This window comes from Pipistrellus kuhlii, unplaced genomic scaffold (genome assembly GCF_014108245.1).
Source record: "Pipistrellus kuhlii isolate mPipKuh1 unplaced genomic scaffold, mPipKuh1.p scaffold_m20_p_4, whole genome shotgun sequence".
NCBI lineage: Eukaryota > Metazoa > Chordata > Mammalia > Chiroptera > Vespertilionidae > Pipistrellus > Pipistrellus kuhlii.
Window position 1 is genome coordinate 40,993,167 of NW_023425540.1, and position 18,962 is coordinate 41,012,128.

The 18,962-nt window shown below is 36.0% G+C and overlaps 1 protein-coding gene across 2 annotated transcripts in view; it reads right to left on the reverse strand.

Annotated features, from left to right (window-relative positions):
• Nucleotides 1–18,962, reverse strand: part of EDIL3 (EGF like repeats and discoidin domains 3) — a 349,377-nt gene that overhangs the window by 70,528 nt on the left and 259,887 nt on the right. For both annotated transcript variants that reach the window (XM_036410081.2, XM_036410080.2), the window contains one exon: nucleotides 18,338–18,522. In XM_036410081.2, the coding sequence (XP_036265974.1) occupies nucleotides 18,338–18,522 (185 nt within the window). The remainder of the gene's footprint in view (nucleotides 1–18,337; nucleotides 18,523–18,962) is intronic.

An 18,962-nucleotide genomic window follows, 5' to 3' on the forward strand; every position in this document is an offset into this window, starting at 1 on the left:
AAATATATATGACATTATTTGCTGCCAAATGTATGCAGTTCTATTTCTCATCTGAAAAAACTATTTTGAAATGTGCTCTAAGAAAACTAGGTGAATGGTTGAGAAGATGTTTACATGGAAGATTTGAAAATGCTCAGATGGGCTAAGCAAACCCCCAGAGGGGTCTGGTCTCCGGCATGCTCACTGGGGAAAGCCAAGCCACCAGATGTGTGTGGCTGAGGTTCAGAACCCTCTGGTTTAAACAGCTCCTTGGTTCCAAAGTCATATTTTCAGGTCTTGCAGGGTATTAGTCCCAGCCTCTGTACCCATGAGGGACTTGCCAGGATTTTACCCTCAGGCTCCTTTTACATGATTTGCTTTTCTGATCCATTATTCCTGTGTAGGATGCTTCTCTGGAGAGAGAACTCGTAACTCCTACACTTTCTTGTCTATCTTCTCATTGCACACTTGCTATTTTGGTAATTCATCTAAACTTATTATTTCCTGACTAAATCCAATTTTGCATATGAAAAATTGAATCACTTGACCAAAAGTAGCTTTTTTCTTCATCTTTTTCATATTTTATTTTAAAAATGGATCTACAGCAACCTAGAAAATTTATATAACTCAAGTATATTAAAATATTAATAGTTGCCAAGCAACAGGTAGGAAAGTAAAGCTTGGATGAAATTAAAAAAGGATCTAGTGTGCCCAGAGTTCTGGTAGACTTTCCTATGAACCAGCAGCTGCCTCTAGACCACTGCATTCTCCGTGGGCTGTACTAACTTAGTGATCTGGACTCTGAGTTGTACTGGAACTGCATGTTAACATAGCAGCCAGACAAAGGGGTCTGCTCTCCTAATCACCACAGCTATCTTTCTGACACAAGAACAAAAATTCCATTTCTCCCTGCATGTCCTATCTGGAGGGGAAGCTGTTTAGGGACGGAAGAGGAAGCATCAGCTGGCTGGTATCCACTGTGACCCAGCAGAGTGCAGGCCAAGACTCTGAACTCACTGGAAAGATTCCAGGCTCTACTCCTGTTAGGCACAGAAGCTGAGTGCAGCTACTGCATTAAGGTGGAAGACCAGAACTTTGATAGGTAGTTAAAAAGGCCTCAGCATTTAAATTTACTCATTTTAAAAGAGTAATTGGTTAGGTATTTTCCAAATAGTTGAATCAATTTTACTAAAATTAGAAGAGCTGCACATTGCAGGTGCATAATTACGCTTGCCGTTAAACACAAACACAGATGCAGGCAAGAAAATTAGATGCAATCATTTCATTGAGAAAAGAAGGACACTTGTTTCCCATTTCTCATTTTTGGTTAAAAACGTTTAAGCTTTGATTTTTCTCGAGGACCCAAAGATATGTTGGTGCCCTCAGTGTTTTAATTTTTTTCCACATTTCAGTGGGAATTATTGATCAAGTCATTCTGGAGGTAACGAAGAAAAATGTTATCAGCCCACAGGGTAGGACTACTTTCCTACAGTCATAATACCCATCACCACAGGGTAATCTACCCTACCTGGTAGATGCCACAAAAAGCAAACATGCTTTCAACCTACCTAGAATGGTCTTGCTGTAATATTACCTCCTGTATCTACATGGGGAGAGGCACTGCTTATGTACCAGGCAGTATATATACAGTAACAACTGTCATGGATGTCCTCTCATTTAACCTTCACAGAATCCCTTGAGATAAGTTTGCTATTATTGAAGATGGGAAGCCCTGGATGGTGAATTCATTTGCCACACTAATAAAGATAGTAATAAGCAGAGCTAGATTTTTGAACCAGTCCTAGAATCTATTCTGGTATTTCATATCCTCACCAGTCAATAAATTCTCAGAAGACAAAGTCTTCTACAGCTTCAATCAGACCAGCCATATTACTTGAAAGTTTGGCAGGTCTGAGGGAGTGACCCCTCTCACTTTTGAACTTTTGGAAGACAGATGTTACAGTGATTTATTTTTATTTTTCTGTAACATTACTTTTTATAAAAGTCATAGACTGCAAGATCATACTGAGATTTCCTAAACTGATCTTACACAATTAGAATAAATTTCTCAAAGCAATATAACCTTATGAATCATGTGGGATTGATGAGAATTCACACTCAAATTAACCATAAGTAAAAAATAATTCATTTGAGCATCGCTATAAATAAAGCCTTTTTACTCTAGACTTGAAGAAACTTTAGGGGCAACAGGGAGCCGAGTTCACCTCATGTGTTGGTATAATGAATAAATCTCAGAAAAAGTCCTGCTGATCAATTCAGCTTTCTCATTTTCCTTCTTTATAGCTCTTATTATAGAAACTTCAGTTTTAATATTAAATGTGTTTTCAACTTTTCTTAGCTAGAGAACCAAGAAATAAAACCAGTTACACATTTTAAATAATGATGATCCCCTAGAATTTAATTCATTATAAATATTTATGTGAATACTTCTTAGAATGGGGTCATTCCTTGATAGAACTATTCCATTAAACGTCCTAAATTGCATCTTACTATTATGCTATCACTTTATTTAAAATTTTATGCAGAGAGTATATTGAGTAATGTACCTAAAGTTTCAATAATGTTGCCAGGAACTTAACTTTTTTTCCAGTTTCTCTGATATGCCATGCTTCTTTTTATCTCAAGGACTAAACATTACTGTTCTTTCTGAAACATTCTTTTTATTCCACCTCCCTATTCCTATTTGCTGATACCAACTCCTGCTTATATCTAGGTCTCTGCTCAAATATCACTTTCACAGGATACCTTACCTGAGGCCTTGATTAGATCTTTACTGTATGTTCTAATGGGGTCTTCTATTTTCCTAGAATCTTTCTTTTCTTTTATTTATTGTTTATAGCTCTGTCTTTATGAGCAATAAACATAATAAGAGCAGGAACCTGTCTTTTTTCTTTTGCCCTAAGTCCCCAAAATGTGGACCTAGGATTCATTCAATAAATATCTGCTGAGCAAGTGGGTAATTTTGCAAAATATATTGAGAAATTCTGCAAAAAATGTTCATTTAAAAAACAAACAATCTCATAGAGTATAGCATGATAAAGATTATTGAAATGAAAACCAATGGACATTCTTTGTTCCCTTCCCTCCTGAGAAACCTGAATTGAAGGTTCTGATGATACTGTGAAATACCCAGCAGTCCTGTCTTTCCAATGATCGCAAAGGGGAACACAACATGTGGCTCTAGTGTAGGTATGTGTAGATGCAATGCAATTGCATCTGTACTTCTCATTAGAGAGGATCATTCAGGCTTCTGTCTGGATCAGCTAATATCTTGAGGCTCAACCGTAGGCACCAAACATTCTCTGATTATCTAGCAGGTATCAAGAAACACAGGCATTTATATTTCCATTTGTGTAATGATATCACATCAACTTTGAAAATAAGGAAACTGGTCTCTCGAAAAGGCAGATAATCTGTCGAGGAGTTTACCATATGTTAGTAGCACAGACAAAAACTCCTTTGCACATTGTAAGGTTAGCCTTTCTAAACACCTCATTTTAACATGGTTTTTTTGGCATCAGATACCTGATTGCCCTAGGCCAAGAGATCTTAGAAAGATAGAGATTTTAAAGAGTCATGAATTGGGCATTGATTAGAGGTAACTCTAACAGCCACCGAGGAAGTTCAAGTTTAATAAAATGCAATTGCAAAAGTGTAAAACCTGAGTCTATGTGAAAACATTTTTATTATTTATTATTTAGAGTCGCTTGCTAGCTAACAGTTTCTTCACTTTTATTAAACTGCTTCTTTCTCCTGATTTTTAGGCTCTGCATTTCAGTATAAGATCAACGTCTTTGACAGAGAAGTTTGGCTAAGCCAAACTTATATGACTCTGCTTTCCTCATATCCCGTAGCTGAACCCCATCTCAATAAAAAATAGATTGCATCTAACTTGAAGCAGGAGGCTTCCCTTTCCATCACCCATCAGGTCGCCTCAGATTTGCAGTGTATCCTTCTCTGTACAGTGTGTATCCTGAGCAGGGTACTCAGCTGCAAGGGCGAGACCTACGTGGAAAGCTTCCTGGGATCTGTCCACTAAGGGCCCTGGAATCACTGGTCTGCTCGGAGGAGGGCTTTTTTTGCAGACATGCACCCTGGGGGAGGCAGTGACCCAAACTCACTCTTGTTGCTGGTCTGTGATGTTCCTTCATGTCTCTCCACTGGGCTCTCAGGTGCCAGATGCCAGTACCAGGCTAGCTCAAGTCAGTGAGTCTGCTACTGTGTCACTCACTCTCATGATCCTGAAACTAGTTCTGTTCCTCAAAAGGTGGTCGACAGTTGAGCCCTGTTCAGGATACATCTCTCCTAATGAACATTACTCCTATTAGACTCAGACTACAAAACTGCCACCAATAGTGTTCCAGTCTCTGGACCCAGTACATAAGCTATTGTGTGTGTGTTTGTATTGTCATCACAATTATTTGCCTGATCTTTAACTTATCGTTCTTTGCTTTTTTCCTTACCTGGACTGCAGAGTCATTTTCCATAACCGAGCAAAGCTATGGGGGAGCCCCCAGGCCCAAGCCCTCAGCTTCAGCTCTTCAGCCATTTGGCACTCTATCTCTCTGCCCTATGCTTTGAAAGTAGACAAAATGATGAGAGCAAATTATGAATTAAAGAGCTTATATTATCTAAGTCATATCTCAGGACTGGACTAAAGCTGGGGGACTATGTCTTCTTTGAGGTTCTGATTTTAAAATTCACTAAAATAAAAATACTTTTCATCATCTTGAGCAAACTCAACATCTTCACAGGCCCATAGGCAACATATCAAACAACAAGTTTGGATCTAAAAGGTAAAAGGAAGAGAGTGGTGAATTGTGGTGAATGAAAGGACATAGGCCTCATTTAGGCCATTCAAGTTAAAAGTTGACATCACCATGTGCTGTCTGAAAGAATCTGGCCTGAGTTTGAATCCAGCCCTCTGCCACTGGTTTGCAACCTTTATTGAAGCATTATCTGCAAAGACAACTAATCCTGAGCAATTTTATGGTTAATAATATAAAAATTTTGCTTGCTCATCCAGTTCTTATTAATTCCACATTGGATGAAGTCCAGTGTTGCACTATTAAATTACCACTATCACCATTCTCCTTACCATTAGGTATTTGATAAAGGTTTACTATAAACGAGGCATTTTGTGAAGCACTACACCTGCATTATGTAACATGAAGTTTAGAACAGCCCAATAGATTGCTAAATACTATTAGTCTTATTTTGTACATTCTCTATGCTCTGGTTTCAAGATATTTAAAGACTTTGGCTTCAGAAGACTGCTGAAGCTGTCAGATTAATATACATTACAGTGACTTGCTCCTGGGCCTAGTTTTATAATGTAAATCAGTCCCACTTAGCTCTTTTTCCTCTTTCCAAAATGTTCCTCTCAGAAGAGAAGCATCATGTTACTCTCATTCATTGGCCAACCTAAGTCACATGGCAAAGTGTGAAGTCAGTTGGTGAGAAGGTGTGTCCTCTTTCAGAAGGGAGAACTGTAGGGAGTATCATAGGCAAATCTTTTCAACAATCATATAATCTTCTATACTTCAACTCTTCAATACCTATCATGCATCATATATTCATGTGCTAGATCCAATACTTTGTAATCTAAAATTTTGTAATTAAATTCCCATGTAAAAAACAAACTCTAATTTAACATACTGAGATATGTATGTTTCACATTCTTGACACATTAGTATCATGATATCACAATATGATTGAAACTTGAGATTTTGGGTAGAGTTATCTTCTAATTAGCATCAATTGGCTAGTTTAATGCTATTGCTCATTTCCCAATATTCTGGGTGAATCTTTGTGTATTTGGTTGTAGCAGAAAAATAATAAGATTATTGAATTATTTGACTTTTAAACTGTTGCTTTTAGTCTATATTGGAGATATTGAAAGGTAGGCAAACTTTTCAGAATTGCAAAGGAAATACTAAGAAATAAGATAGATTTCTCTAATATGTTTTGCACTTATTTGAGCCATTAAAAACCTACCTTGGAAATGAATATATTTATGTTCCATAGAAACATATTTTAGTATATTAAAAAATAATTTGAAGAATAAAACTTCCTAAAGAGCTTCTATATTTTCTACATTTAAATCCAATTAGCATTTTAATTCATGATATTATTTATATTTAGAATATATCAAGTGCTATATTTGCTACTTGCATTTTTTCAAGATTTGAATAATAGGCAGAATGCTGTTTTCTATTACTGTGTTTTCCACAAATCTCCTGGGACAAATAAACAAACAAAAACAACCCCTAAAACAATCAGTGGATAGCCTTTTATAAAATTTAACATCTTTTGCTATTAATTTTTCTTAAATAGTTGGCATCCTTCACTTCTTCTCTTATTGGTTAGTGTGACCTGGTACATGGAAAGAATGTGGTCCATTAGCATGACTGGTAAGCTTCAATAACTGCAAGGAATGTTGGAATTCTTTTTTTCACATTATGCTCAGGAAGCAGCTCTCTCCACGTGGCAGGTTGTGCCTGTGGAGTGGAGACTTACAGCATTCCCAAGATAAAGAAACTGATGCTCAAGAGGAAAATGCCAACCTCAATGTCATACAGCTAGTACCTATGGAGAATCAAGATTGAGATTAGAACCTAAAGACTGGGTGTTTCTTTTGGAATATGAATGCATTGAGCCAAAAAACGTTGAGGATCTTAAATGCCATCTAGTGGCAATTTCTATAATCTGTAGACACAATATCCCAAATGTCATTAAAAGTCACTCAGAGATATTCCTGGCAATTTCAACCCATTCCCATGATAGAAAGTATTTATTGTAAGAGACTGACCTCTACAGTTTATCACTCAACTCTATGTGTGGATCCCAAAGGGTTCATCTTATCTCTAGAAATTCACTATGCACAGATAAGCCAAAAGAATAGCTTCTTTTTCCAAGAACAACACAGAAATGAAAAATATTGAAGTAGATGTCAGTTTAAGAATATTTGTTTGAGAGCTAATAAACTATTGGCTTTCCAATATCTTTTTATCTGGAATATAGGCAAACACACACACACACACACACACACACACACACACACACACTCACACACACACACACACACACACACACACACACACACACGCACATATATGGTCCCTAGCCAGAGAACACTGAAGGCACAGATCTTCTTTCTCAAATTTTAGATCTGGTTCTTCATGTGTATTTTTACATACCTTATTTCTTACAACATTAAAAGAAACTAAAGTTTTGCTGTTGGTTTCATTTATTTAATAAAAGATCAAATATATACCTAAAATTTAAAACTCTGCATATATGACGTGTTTTTTTTTTTAATTTGAAATATCCTGATACTCTACTCCTAAACTGCAATTAGATTCAGACTCAAATCATTTTCAATTCAACATATATAATCTAGCCCCATTAAATTGGTCGCCTCTAAATGAATATGTCTGTCAGTCAAGCCACAAACTACCAATTTTTTTTCTCAAACTTTACTTTGTGCAAGAATCCCAGGATAGCTATCCAAAAAATGCACCAATCTATGTGGATGGGATTGGGGAATCTCCATTTTCAGGCAGCCCATGCCAGCAGGTTCTGATTTGACAATAACACTCAAGAAGGTACAAACAGCTGGTAGAGCGCTTTTTCCCACTGAGGGCTTTAAAGCTGCTTTGTTTTTTAGAATTCCCCTTATTTCCCATTACAGAGTTTAGAGGCAGCTGTAGAAACATACATAGGTACAGAGTCAGTGTTACATTCTAAAGTACCCTGACATCAATTTTCTGCTCCTCCCATATCATCAGGCATATGTCTAAGGGAACAGATGGGTCCTGGGGTACTCATGAAGGGCCATCAAATCCTACAGTTTTGGGGTTTAAAACTCTGCAGTACTTGTCATGAAATAAACAAAGGCTGAGCCTCAAATAAGTGGTGGGATGTTGGAGGGGGAAGACAGGTAACTCAGGGTCCAACTGGAATAATAGTAATTCAATTACCCTTGTTTTTATTTTATTCATTTACTTTAAGCCTCCTAACCTTATTTGGTTTTGCTAATTATGTTGCATATAAAATGTACTAATAATCATACACATTTCCACAATGATAATTGATACAATTTTGAATGCACTCTATAAAACCTTGCTCTATTTTTATTTTATTTTAAAACTATAGAACAAAATATATAAATAGGTGTTAACTAATAATGACTATAGGTAAATATCTATTGCTTTTTCTCTTTCTTAAATGGATAATCTTAGAAAAAATGTTTTTTTATATATTTCTGACAGCATAAATAAAATAGTACAAATGGGCACATGAACCCATTCTATTTAATATATATGGATACACACAACGCTGCCTCTTTTAAAGTTTTTCCTATCAAAAGTGCCTGAGCATGTACAATAAGAAATGTCTGGGACCACAGAAATCATACTATCAATAAGACGATAGTCTGTCTTCTTCAGTGAGGTATACCCGCAATGAACATATTTGTAAAATAATGATGCTTTCATAGTTCCAAGTTCCTGTGGCTCAACAGCAGGAAATGCTACAAAATAGCTATTCCTCATGTTTAGTGTCCCAATTTATTGCAAAACATCCTAATATTAATTCTACACTCAAATTTATTGCATGACAATTACAAAATCCTCTCTCATTAGAATGAGTAGAGAGAACTTGACACTATAAACATAGAGAAGGCAAAGCCAAAATGTATAAACATTTGCAAGACAAAAACTTTATAATTTAAATATTTAAAATCATAAGTTTCAATGATATCCTCTGCCATTTTAAGTAGAGGAAAACAGTTTTAAAGAAAAGTGTCAAGTGTATTTTTCAACAAATGAGGATTATTTTTTTACCATTAGAGTGATGAATAAATGTTGGTATACCAAAATAAACTTCTCTAGCTAAGACCTTTAACTCATAGGAACTATTTCTTAAGAAATAAAACTTCATGTTACTTTCTTTGCTCAGAATATTCAATGTATAGAGCCCATTTTATTCATGACACGGGTTGACTATTCTTAAGGTACTAACTTCAGCTTATGTGCAACATTCTTACTGAAGATGAAATTGAAATAAAATTTGAACTCATTTAGACAATTTTAAATGCTTGGCTTGTGCAGATATAGACACAGAATTGATAAAATTGTTTGTGATATCGAATAGGTCTAGCACAAAAATAGGAAATGCAATGAACTGAAAAAAAGTATTTCCAAATACACATATTTTGCTGTACTGAAAAAAATCATAAAAATTTGATTTAAAAAAAAGACCGTTAAGGTTAGATTCATTCTACATGATGTATACAAGATGTCAGATGCAAAGAGCCATGAAAAATGGCACTCAGTGGAAAATAGAAACAATTTTTGGATGCAGTTCTGATATTTATAGGATTAAGTCAAGGACCTCTGTAAATTGTGTTTTATATGTTTTGAAACAGAATACTTTATAGAAATAATTAAATGTACCTAGATTATTATGAAGTCGATCAGGAAAGAATATGCAAATAAACCCAACCAAGATGGCTATAACCACAGAGAACAGGAGGGAGTCTTTGGTTTCCTTGGCAATCGAGGAAGCCAAGCTTTCTGCCTCCCCTTGCTGGTCCAGGCCTCCACTCAATGGTACAAAGTTTCAATGATAGAAGATATATAAATCCCAACAAAAATGGCAGCAGCCATGGAGCTGGAGAGAGCAGGAGGCTTGAGTTGCCCCTGGAGATGGAGGAAGCCAAGCTTTCTGCCTGCCCTGGCCAGCCCAAAACTCCATTCCAGGCTACAAAGTTTCAATTATAGAAGATAAATAAATCCAGATACCAGGGTCTCCACTTGGGTTGTTCCGAGGCATGGCCAGCCTGCAAAGCACCACAGCTCCTCACCCAGGTCACCCCATACCCAAGGGAACCCCCACCCTGATCTGGGACACCCTTCAGGGTAAAACAGCTGGCTCCCACCCATGCACCAGCCTTCTATCCTATCTAATGATATCTAATAAAAGATTCATATGCAAATTGACAGTCACTCCAACACACAAGATGGCTGCCCCCATGTGGTCAAAGATAACTGCTCCCATGTGAACACAAGATGGCTACCACAAGATGGCCAACAGGGGAGGACAGTTGAGAGGGACCAGGCCTGCAAGGGAGGGCAGTTGGGGATGATCAAGCCTGTAGGAGAGGGCAGTTAGAGGTGACCAAGCTGGCAGAGGATGGAAGTTGGGGGCAACTTGGCCTGCAGGGAAGGACAGTTGGGGAGGGGGACCCACACCTGCAGGGGAGAGAAGTTGGTGGGGGCCAGGCCTGCAGGGGAGGACAGTTAGGGGCAAACAGGATGGCAGGGGAACAGTTAGACATCAATTAGGCTGGCAGTTGAGTGGTTAGGGGGTGATCAAGCTGGCAGGCAGAGCGATTAGGAGCAATTAGGAAGGCAGGCAGGTGAGCAGTTGGGAGCCAGCAGTCCTGGATTGTGAGAGGGACATCCCTCAAGGGGTCCTAGATTGGAGAGGGTGCAGGCTGGGTGAGGGAATCCCCCACCCTCCGTGCATGAGTTTAGTTCATTGGGTCTCTAGTCATTAAATAAAACAAATCTCTTTATTATAGGGTTCTTAATAGAAGATATGTTTTTCAGGACACATTTTGGGGAATGGTGATAAATTGATAATTTGAAGAGAAATTAAACCTAATTTGTTTTTTATTTCTGATTTTTAAGGATGAAAGAGTGATGTCATGCTAACTTAATCATTTCATAATCAGACTGAGAAAGAGGACATTTTGGAAACTGGCTCTGTAGTCAGGACCAAATTCTGGTAGTAGAAATATCAAAAGAAAAGGATCACCTAAAAAAAGTAGAAACTGAGTGTCAGGACCAGGAACCGAGAGAGCTAAGATTTAGCTCAGCTACAGTAACAAGCAACACCTAGGGGTATTGAGAAGCAGGTAGTCATCTGGTGAGCTGGTGGTAAATAGGCACTTAACTTTAAGAGTGAGGCTGGAATGCAAGGTCAAAGAGTGAATAAATCAAACAGCAAGAACCCAGGAAAGAGAAGAAGGTATAAGAGGATAGTCAGAAACTCACCAGAAGCACAAGAAGTGAAGTAGGTCACAAGGAGGGAGCAGCATCAACTACCTTGACAGACCTGGGCAAGGAGCCTGCACAGTGAGTTAAGTGAAAACTCTGTTCGGTCTTGATACTAAGGCCACAGTCTGGCCTACCAAAGGAAATTTATTTCTATTTTTCTCTAAATTATACACTAATTCCAGAAAGTAATTAATTGGAAGCTGTAGGCAGATATGTTCTTAGGCAAATCTTCCCAGAGAAGATTCTAACCAAATGTTAATACAGAAATGGGCATAGCTAAGTGGACCTACACTTTCCAGGAGACATACAATAGCAGAGAACTACAATAGTAGCATAAAACTAAGACACTAGAGATTTGAAATTCACTGAGTCATGTTTTCCCACATAAATGCTATTTTAAAAGTGAAAGAGAAAATGTAGTATTTGCAATAAGTATATTTATTTTAAGTTGACATTAGCTAGCAAATAAATACTTCATGAATAAGAAATATTTTAATCATTAAATAAAAACTGATGACCTACTCATCATAGCATTACTGGCTTTAAAGAAAAATGACAAAATCTCTAGCATACACCAAAGAACCTGGACTAGATGAGCTTAATTTGATCAAGACTATTGGGGAACCAGGCCAGTGTGGTTCAATGGTTGAATGTCCACCCATGATTCAGGAGGTCACAGTTTGATTTTTGCTTGGGGCACATTCCCAGGTTTTGGGCTCAATCCTCATTAGGGGACATGCAGCAGGCAGATGATCAATGATTCTCTCTCTCTCTCTCTCTCTCTCTCTCTCTCTCTCTCTCTCTCTCTCCCTCCCTCTCCCTCTCCCTCTCCCTCTCCCTCTCCCTCTCCTTCTCCCTCTCCCTCTCCCTTCCTGTCTCTGAAATAAACAAAAACATTATTTTAAAAAATAAAAATAAATAAGTAAAAAGATTGTTGTGGACAGCAGTGTTCTTTAAAATGTGGTATATGCCCAAGGGACAAGTCATCCAGGTATAGAAAGAAAAAATTAAAATTTCCCTCCTATCAATTTTTTTAAAGAAATTGCATTTTCCAAATATTTAACATGTGTTCAATGTTCAGTAACATTGAAAGGGTTATACAATTTTTATAGCGGGGAACCACGAACCTAGAGGGCTGGAGCCACAGATGTACCAGAAGCTCTCCTTCAATTCAGGTATGGCCAGTTCTATGCTGTTCAGCACTAGGAGGGCTTCCTAGTCCAATGAACATCTCCTATACAAAGGAGTCACCTCACTCACAAATAGTCTATGAAACAGTGTGATAAAAATCATCATATGAGTTTCCTGGTGTGTTTCCCCTTTTACTGCTGATTGGCTGTGAAATCTTTATAAATGTATCAGACTTTCTATAGTCTCATAAAACAGACATAATTTAGTATCTGCGAGGGCTGTTTTCAAAACAAAATGAGACCAACGGTGAAAGTTGATTCCCATTTTATCTGAAAGCCTTTACAAATGCTCTTCTTATTTGAAACTGTATTCCTTAGCTCTGAATTTTACCCATTGGCATATTTTCAGCTCACATTTTTAGAGGAGAATGGTTGTTATTCTTATAACTGTATTTCATTAATATAAAGATAATGAATATGTCATATATTAAAATTTACTTGCAAACTAGGGAATCAGAAGTCATTTAATTTTCATTATCACAAAAACATGAATGGATCTGCTGTGCACATACAATTCTTACAAGTCCTGCTGTTCAGTTTTTCAATGGTTTCAAATACTGCTTCTAAGAAGAAGCATCATCTAACTTCCCATATTTCTTTTGTGATATTGAATCCATGACAATTAGGACATCAGTAATCATACATACAGAAAGACAGGGCCAGATATATCTTTCAGTTCCTTGCATCTGGCACTGTATTTTGTAATAAGAGGTACCTCAATATATTCGTTTTAAAAATTATGAAGCCACGTAAGTAATCTTTAAGCCAGAAAGCCTCCATCTGATTTTTATGTATTTTCTAAGCTAGCCTTTCCAAAATGGCTCCACGTGCTTAATTTAATTACACTGGAAGCTATTGCCTTGAGTATTTTCCATGATATCCTATATGCAAATTCTGAAGCAGTAGTACTTCACAATGGATTAACGCATATTATTGCTTTTTTCTAAGGGAATAGTTTTTTGAAAAAAACTGTTTATAGAGAGCACTAACCCCAAAATGACTCAAAATGAGTGAAAAGGTAAGAGCAATATTTTGGGTAGTAAATAGATAAACTATGAATGATATAAAAGTTAACTTTTAAAAAGATTAATTTTGAGGTTATATGGCTACATCTATAACACTCATTGAGTTATATGATTTTTTGTTGTTGTTGTTAACTACCAGAAATTAGTTGGAGGTCCTGATAATTTTTTTATTACTTTGAATTGGGTCAATCATCCTTTAGATATTAGAATCCTAGTGGTATGAGAGTTTAAAAAAGGAAGGTAGCCTGGGAGGTTATCATTTTTGTAATATCTATATTTTAGAGGAAAAAAGAGAAAAAACCGAGTCCCAGAATATTAATGTAATTTGTCAGCCCTCAAAACCTGATGCTTTGTCCTCTAAGTATTCTCTGTATAAATAGCCTATTCAATTTTGCTTGGTTCATTAGTTTTGTTTGTTTGTTTGTTTTGTTTTTGTATTTGGATAGTGGAGATTCCCTTTGATATCATAAAATTATAAAAATTTAAAGATGATTTACGATACAAACAAAGTATGGGCATCCTTTGATTCACTTCATAGACTTCAACATTTATTAACATTATGAAGGATGGAAACTGTTTCATAATCACACAAAATAAAAACATTATTACTTGATCTCTTTCAGACAGCTTTATAACTGAAGCCTTCACGCAGGCTTATGTTCACTCTATTTGAAATTTTGGAAGAGTGACTTGGAAATCAGACTATTTCTTCATATTGAGGGACTCTTGATCCTTGTGTTTTCCCTTTATTTCTAATGCAAATAAATTGTGCAGAGAACAAGATAAATTAATGATTTTAAAGAAGTTATGAATTTTATGGTTAACATATGCCCTTTAAAAATCTAAAATGGGCTAAATTAAATATGGCTTATTTAATTAGAAAACTCAAATTCAATTGCTTTTTGCACATTTCTACAAAATTAGTATTGAAATGAAGTTGTGAAGGGTTAGCTGCAATTCTAATAAAGGTCAACACTAAAATGTGCACTTTAGCAACTCAATTAATTCTACTAATCTGGATGAAATACTATACAGACTATCTTAACTTAGCAATTGTTTCATGAAGTAGACCAAAAGGTCATTTACTAGGTGACACTGTGACATTTTCATTTATACTGTGCTTCCCTTTTTGAAATCTGAAAAAAAACACCCAACTTTAAATAGATTCAATTATAGAGAATGAATTACCACCTATAAGGCAATTAATATACACAGAGCATATTCAATGTAAGATAATTTATAGTCTTTAATCATAAGATTTTTTTTAAAAGTTGGTTAGTCAATCCAAGTTAATTCTTGGAGAGTGCTCATTGTTTACTTGGATCTACTATACCAAAATATTTCTTCACAATTAATAAGATTATCATCATTAGTGCTCCTTTTGCTGATAGAATGTTGTTAAACACCATAATTTTATGCTGCATTTTAATCAGTTTGTGTAATATGAGTATAAATACTAATGGAATTTACTCAATGTATTGAAAGCCACTGAATATGGACATAAAACACATAAACATTCTAATAAGAATATTATTTCAGTAGAGAACATTGCCAAAGTAACATAATGCTCATTTTACGTTATTAATAACAGTACTACTATTCCCAGGTAAAGAATTTGAAAAATATAATTTCACCTATATAAAAAACTAAAATTTTTTTTTGCCAATGCAAATTTATATAATTTATCAACATTCCTTACAGTTTGCAACTGATCTAACAATATATTACTTTATCTTTCATAGCTTTATTAAAAATTCCCTTTTGAAAGAAGCAAAGGATATATATGCAGACCAGACCTTCACTCTTAATTAAAATTGGTGGTGTCAGGCCATGTTCCCCTAAGGTTTCACAAGCGACAGGAAAGAGAAAGGAGGGAGCTACCTGTTGCTGGGTACCTTCTATGTGCTTCCTCATTTGTCTTATTTAATTAAACTTCAAACCCAACAAAATGTCTGCTTTTTTGATACCTTAATGTTACTTTATTATATGACAGGGATTAACATTTAACCAAGCCATATGTTAGAAATGTTCAACTAAGAGTCAAGAATAATCGGCTTATGATCTTTCAACTTAGTTGTAAGTTATTTTTCAAGGCTGAAACTGCAATTTGGCAAAAACAAACAAACAAAAATCACACACACACATACCAACAAAACCTCTGTGTTTTTGAAAAACACATTGGTAGGGGCTTCTTGCTCAAAATATTGGAGAACAGCAAACACATCAAAGTGATGAAACAGTTTTTCAGAGGTGTGAAAAAATGCTTCGCATTTACTGCTGCCTGTGTACTTCACACATTTTTGCCAAGTTTATAAAGGAATAGAATAATGATTTCATGATAAACAATAATGGAAGCTGCTCATTAGTTAGGTAAGATCACTTCTGAAAGGTAATACAAGAACACTTGCTTACGAAGCACCTGCTATTTTGCCCTTATAGAAGCACTGGAAACAATAGAGTAATAATAAGAAGAAAATGTTAAAATGATATTTGTATACATAAAAATTCCTTTAAAATATTTTGGCATTTCATTTAGAACAATTGCATTTCCAGATATTATCTATTGAATAAATTTTGGAAAAACTTATTAAATTGAAATGAAACTCATCATTAGAGGGTTATATATAGTTAGTATATGAAAGAAAGTTCTTAAAAATCAATAAGCAGAAGATTGATAGTAAAGGAGGGAAATTTAAATGAGAGACATAGTTTCTCTTCTGAAGAGCTATTACCCAGAATTGAAGCATCTTAGGTTAAAAAACAGAATTAAACTTTATAAATCTGGAAGCCTCAAGGATAAAAAATTGACTCTATATAAACAACTTAAAAACAAACTCATCCTATACAATATCTATACAAATGTTAATCTTATTTTCAACAAAGACACTAATAACCATGGCAATATATACAATAGTTGAACAGATACTATTCTTTTGATGAGAAAATACTAAAAATAGTAACAATTCTTTTTCTTTCATGACGTAAAAAAAAAAATAAGTATAAGTAAAGATGTCAATTTACCCTGCCTTCAAGATTCTGAGTATGTTTTGACACAACAAAAAAATAGACATAGTATACTGCAAGAACTGGTCCTTGAGTTGATAGAAAGTCTGTCACCAACAGAATAAATCAATTTCAGCATGCAAGTGACGTTAAGAAGATTGTTGAAAAGCCATCTTAAAAATGTGATGGATGGAGGTTTGCATTGAAGAGTACACACTGATTCATGTAAAGATATTTGTTTATTTTTATCTTTCTTAGGAAATGTGCCATTGGCAACTCCTTCATGTGGATAGCCTACCAGCCTGAGTTGGTTATAGTGTAAAATATTTTGTACTATTCCACATGGCATTATGACTCAAAAGTGACATTTAATCTGAGGCATGACTGGAATATTTCCAATTTCAAAAATATTATACAACAACAAAGAGCAAGTTTAACTTTACCATTCAATTCTAACAAATAAAAAAAAAAAGCTTCCGTGGATTCCTCAAATTAAGAACTTAAAAATTCATAAAGGCTATGTACAATAGCCTTTATTATAAAGGCCAGGGCTTTAGTATGAGCTTTTAGTTTCTTTTTAAATTTATTTTGAAATTTGAGGATATTAGCAGTTGGCCTCTAAGTTGTGGATCAAAATTCTATGCTGTGTATGCCCAAATCAATAAATTCAATTGTATTTCAAACTATTCCTTTATCCACTCATACATCCAACAAATATTTATTGTATGCCTACTATGTGTCAGGTATTGTGACAGGTATTTAGTTAGGTACTGAACAACACGTTGAGAAAGTGAAACAGACAGATGTGGTCCCATCCCTCCTGGAGCAAACAATGAAGCATGAAAACACAATTTCAATAATAGTGTGATAATGCTCTGAGATAATTATAGATGACTCAGTAGTGTACAGGAGAGAACTTAAGCCATATCTGGTAGGGGATGCAGTTGGTAGATGCACCAGAGGAATGTATACCCCCATTGTAGCTGAAGGATTATATCAATAAAAGGCTGGGGTGCTCTGGGCAGAGGTGTTCTTTCCCCATTCTTTTCCTCTAGGAAGGGGACATTCATAAAGAAATGGAAAGAGCGTGATAGTGTTTGGTTTGAAAAACCGAAGCAACTTTAGAAAAAACTAAAAAGGTAAGAAGGAATAGGGCCAAATCACGTACTTTTAGGTTATATTAAATAATCTGTACTTTATTCTGAGGCTAATAGAAAGCAGTTGAAAAGTTCTCAAAAGAGAGTAAGAAAATCAAAATTGTATTTTGGAAAAATATCGTACTTATTATAACTTGGGAAACAGCTTTTTAGAGTAGGAACTGAACTTGGAAAGCTGCAAAAACCCAGGGTGAAAGAGGGTGGTAGCCTAGAGCAGGACAGTGGCAGTGGGATGGTGAGAAGTGAAGAAATTGGAGAGCAGCTGAAATAACCAATACTTATTAACTTGTTACTGTGACTGTGTGGGATTGGAGAAACTGAAAGAAAAAGGAGAATGTTTCTAGCTGTGAGAATAAGGGGAAATAAGGCCAAGTGAAGAAAAGACCATCTCTGCTTTCCTTCTATTACCTAGCTTTCTTAGATGTAATCAAATTACTCTATTGCTTAGCAACCACATGGATAAAGCTAATAAGTCATGATTCATGATTCTATGGGAACAACCTGTGGGTCAGTGGTTTGATGTCAACGTGTTTAGATTCCTGCTGCGACACTTTCAAACCAATATTGACTATGAGAATGAAGATAGATGAGAGTTAAAATGCAAATGCTCTCATGATCAATCCAGTAGATCTATATATAGTGTGATCTGGTACAGCCTGCTGCATCAATCTGACAGTAGCATCTGTAAATCAACATTGGGAGAAAAATAGCACACAGACATAGCTTCAGAGGGATTTTTGTTTTACCAATATAGGTAAGCCAAAGAGAGAGGCACATTTACATTAGTACGAAGGTAATGACTCCAACAATCATCTAATCAACAGGAAATCTTTTAAAAGAAGAGGCACGGGGGGGGGGGGGGGGGGGGGGGGGGGCGAGTTTTTGAAAACTGTTACCTGTAACCACTGTGACTGGTCGTTGTGGCCGGAGGTCCAGGCATTCACTTTGCCCTGCTTGTCCAGCCGAGCTTTCCTTGGCTCCCAGGTGAACATGTCCATATTGAGAGTTCTGAAGATGCTGGAGGCAGTGATCTGAAAGTCCTGTATATGCCCCGATTTCATCCCCAGAGGCTCAGAACAGCCTGGAAGAAAATGAGAAGGGCTCCATGAGAAAAAGAATGTATCACCCTGCAAGTTTTATGTCTTCATTTTAGATAGGCAAGAGCAGATTAAGGCTAATGCTATTCATCCCCCCAAAGAGAGAGCATCTAAATTCAAAAAAGGTTATAATCAGGAATAAATCTGGAACAAAATCGAAAAACAAAATAGCCAATTCAGGTTATTTTGTCTGAATATATTTTGGAAAAATTGAAAACAAGACAGAATTCAAATTACTTTTCTGCGATAGATGATTCTGCAAAATGAAAACAAGGCTCCCCTGTCTCATTAATGAGAGCCTCATGACTGTTCCTGGGTTTTCAACAGTTTCATTGCACCTTTAAAAATGGAACATTTTCTCACAAAGTATATTTGGTTTTCTTTTATTTGCTTCCATAATGCTGCAAATGAAAATTCCCTCAGT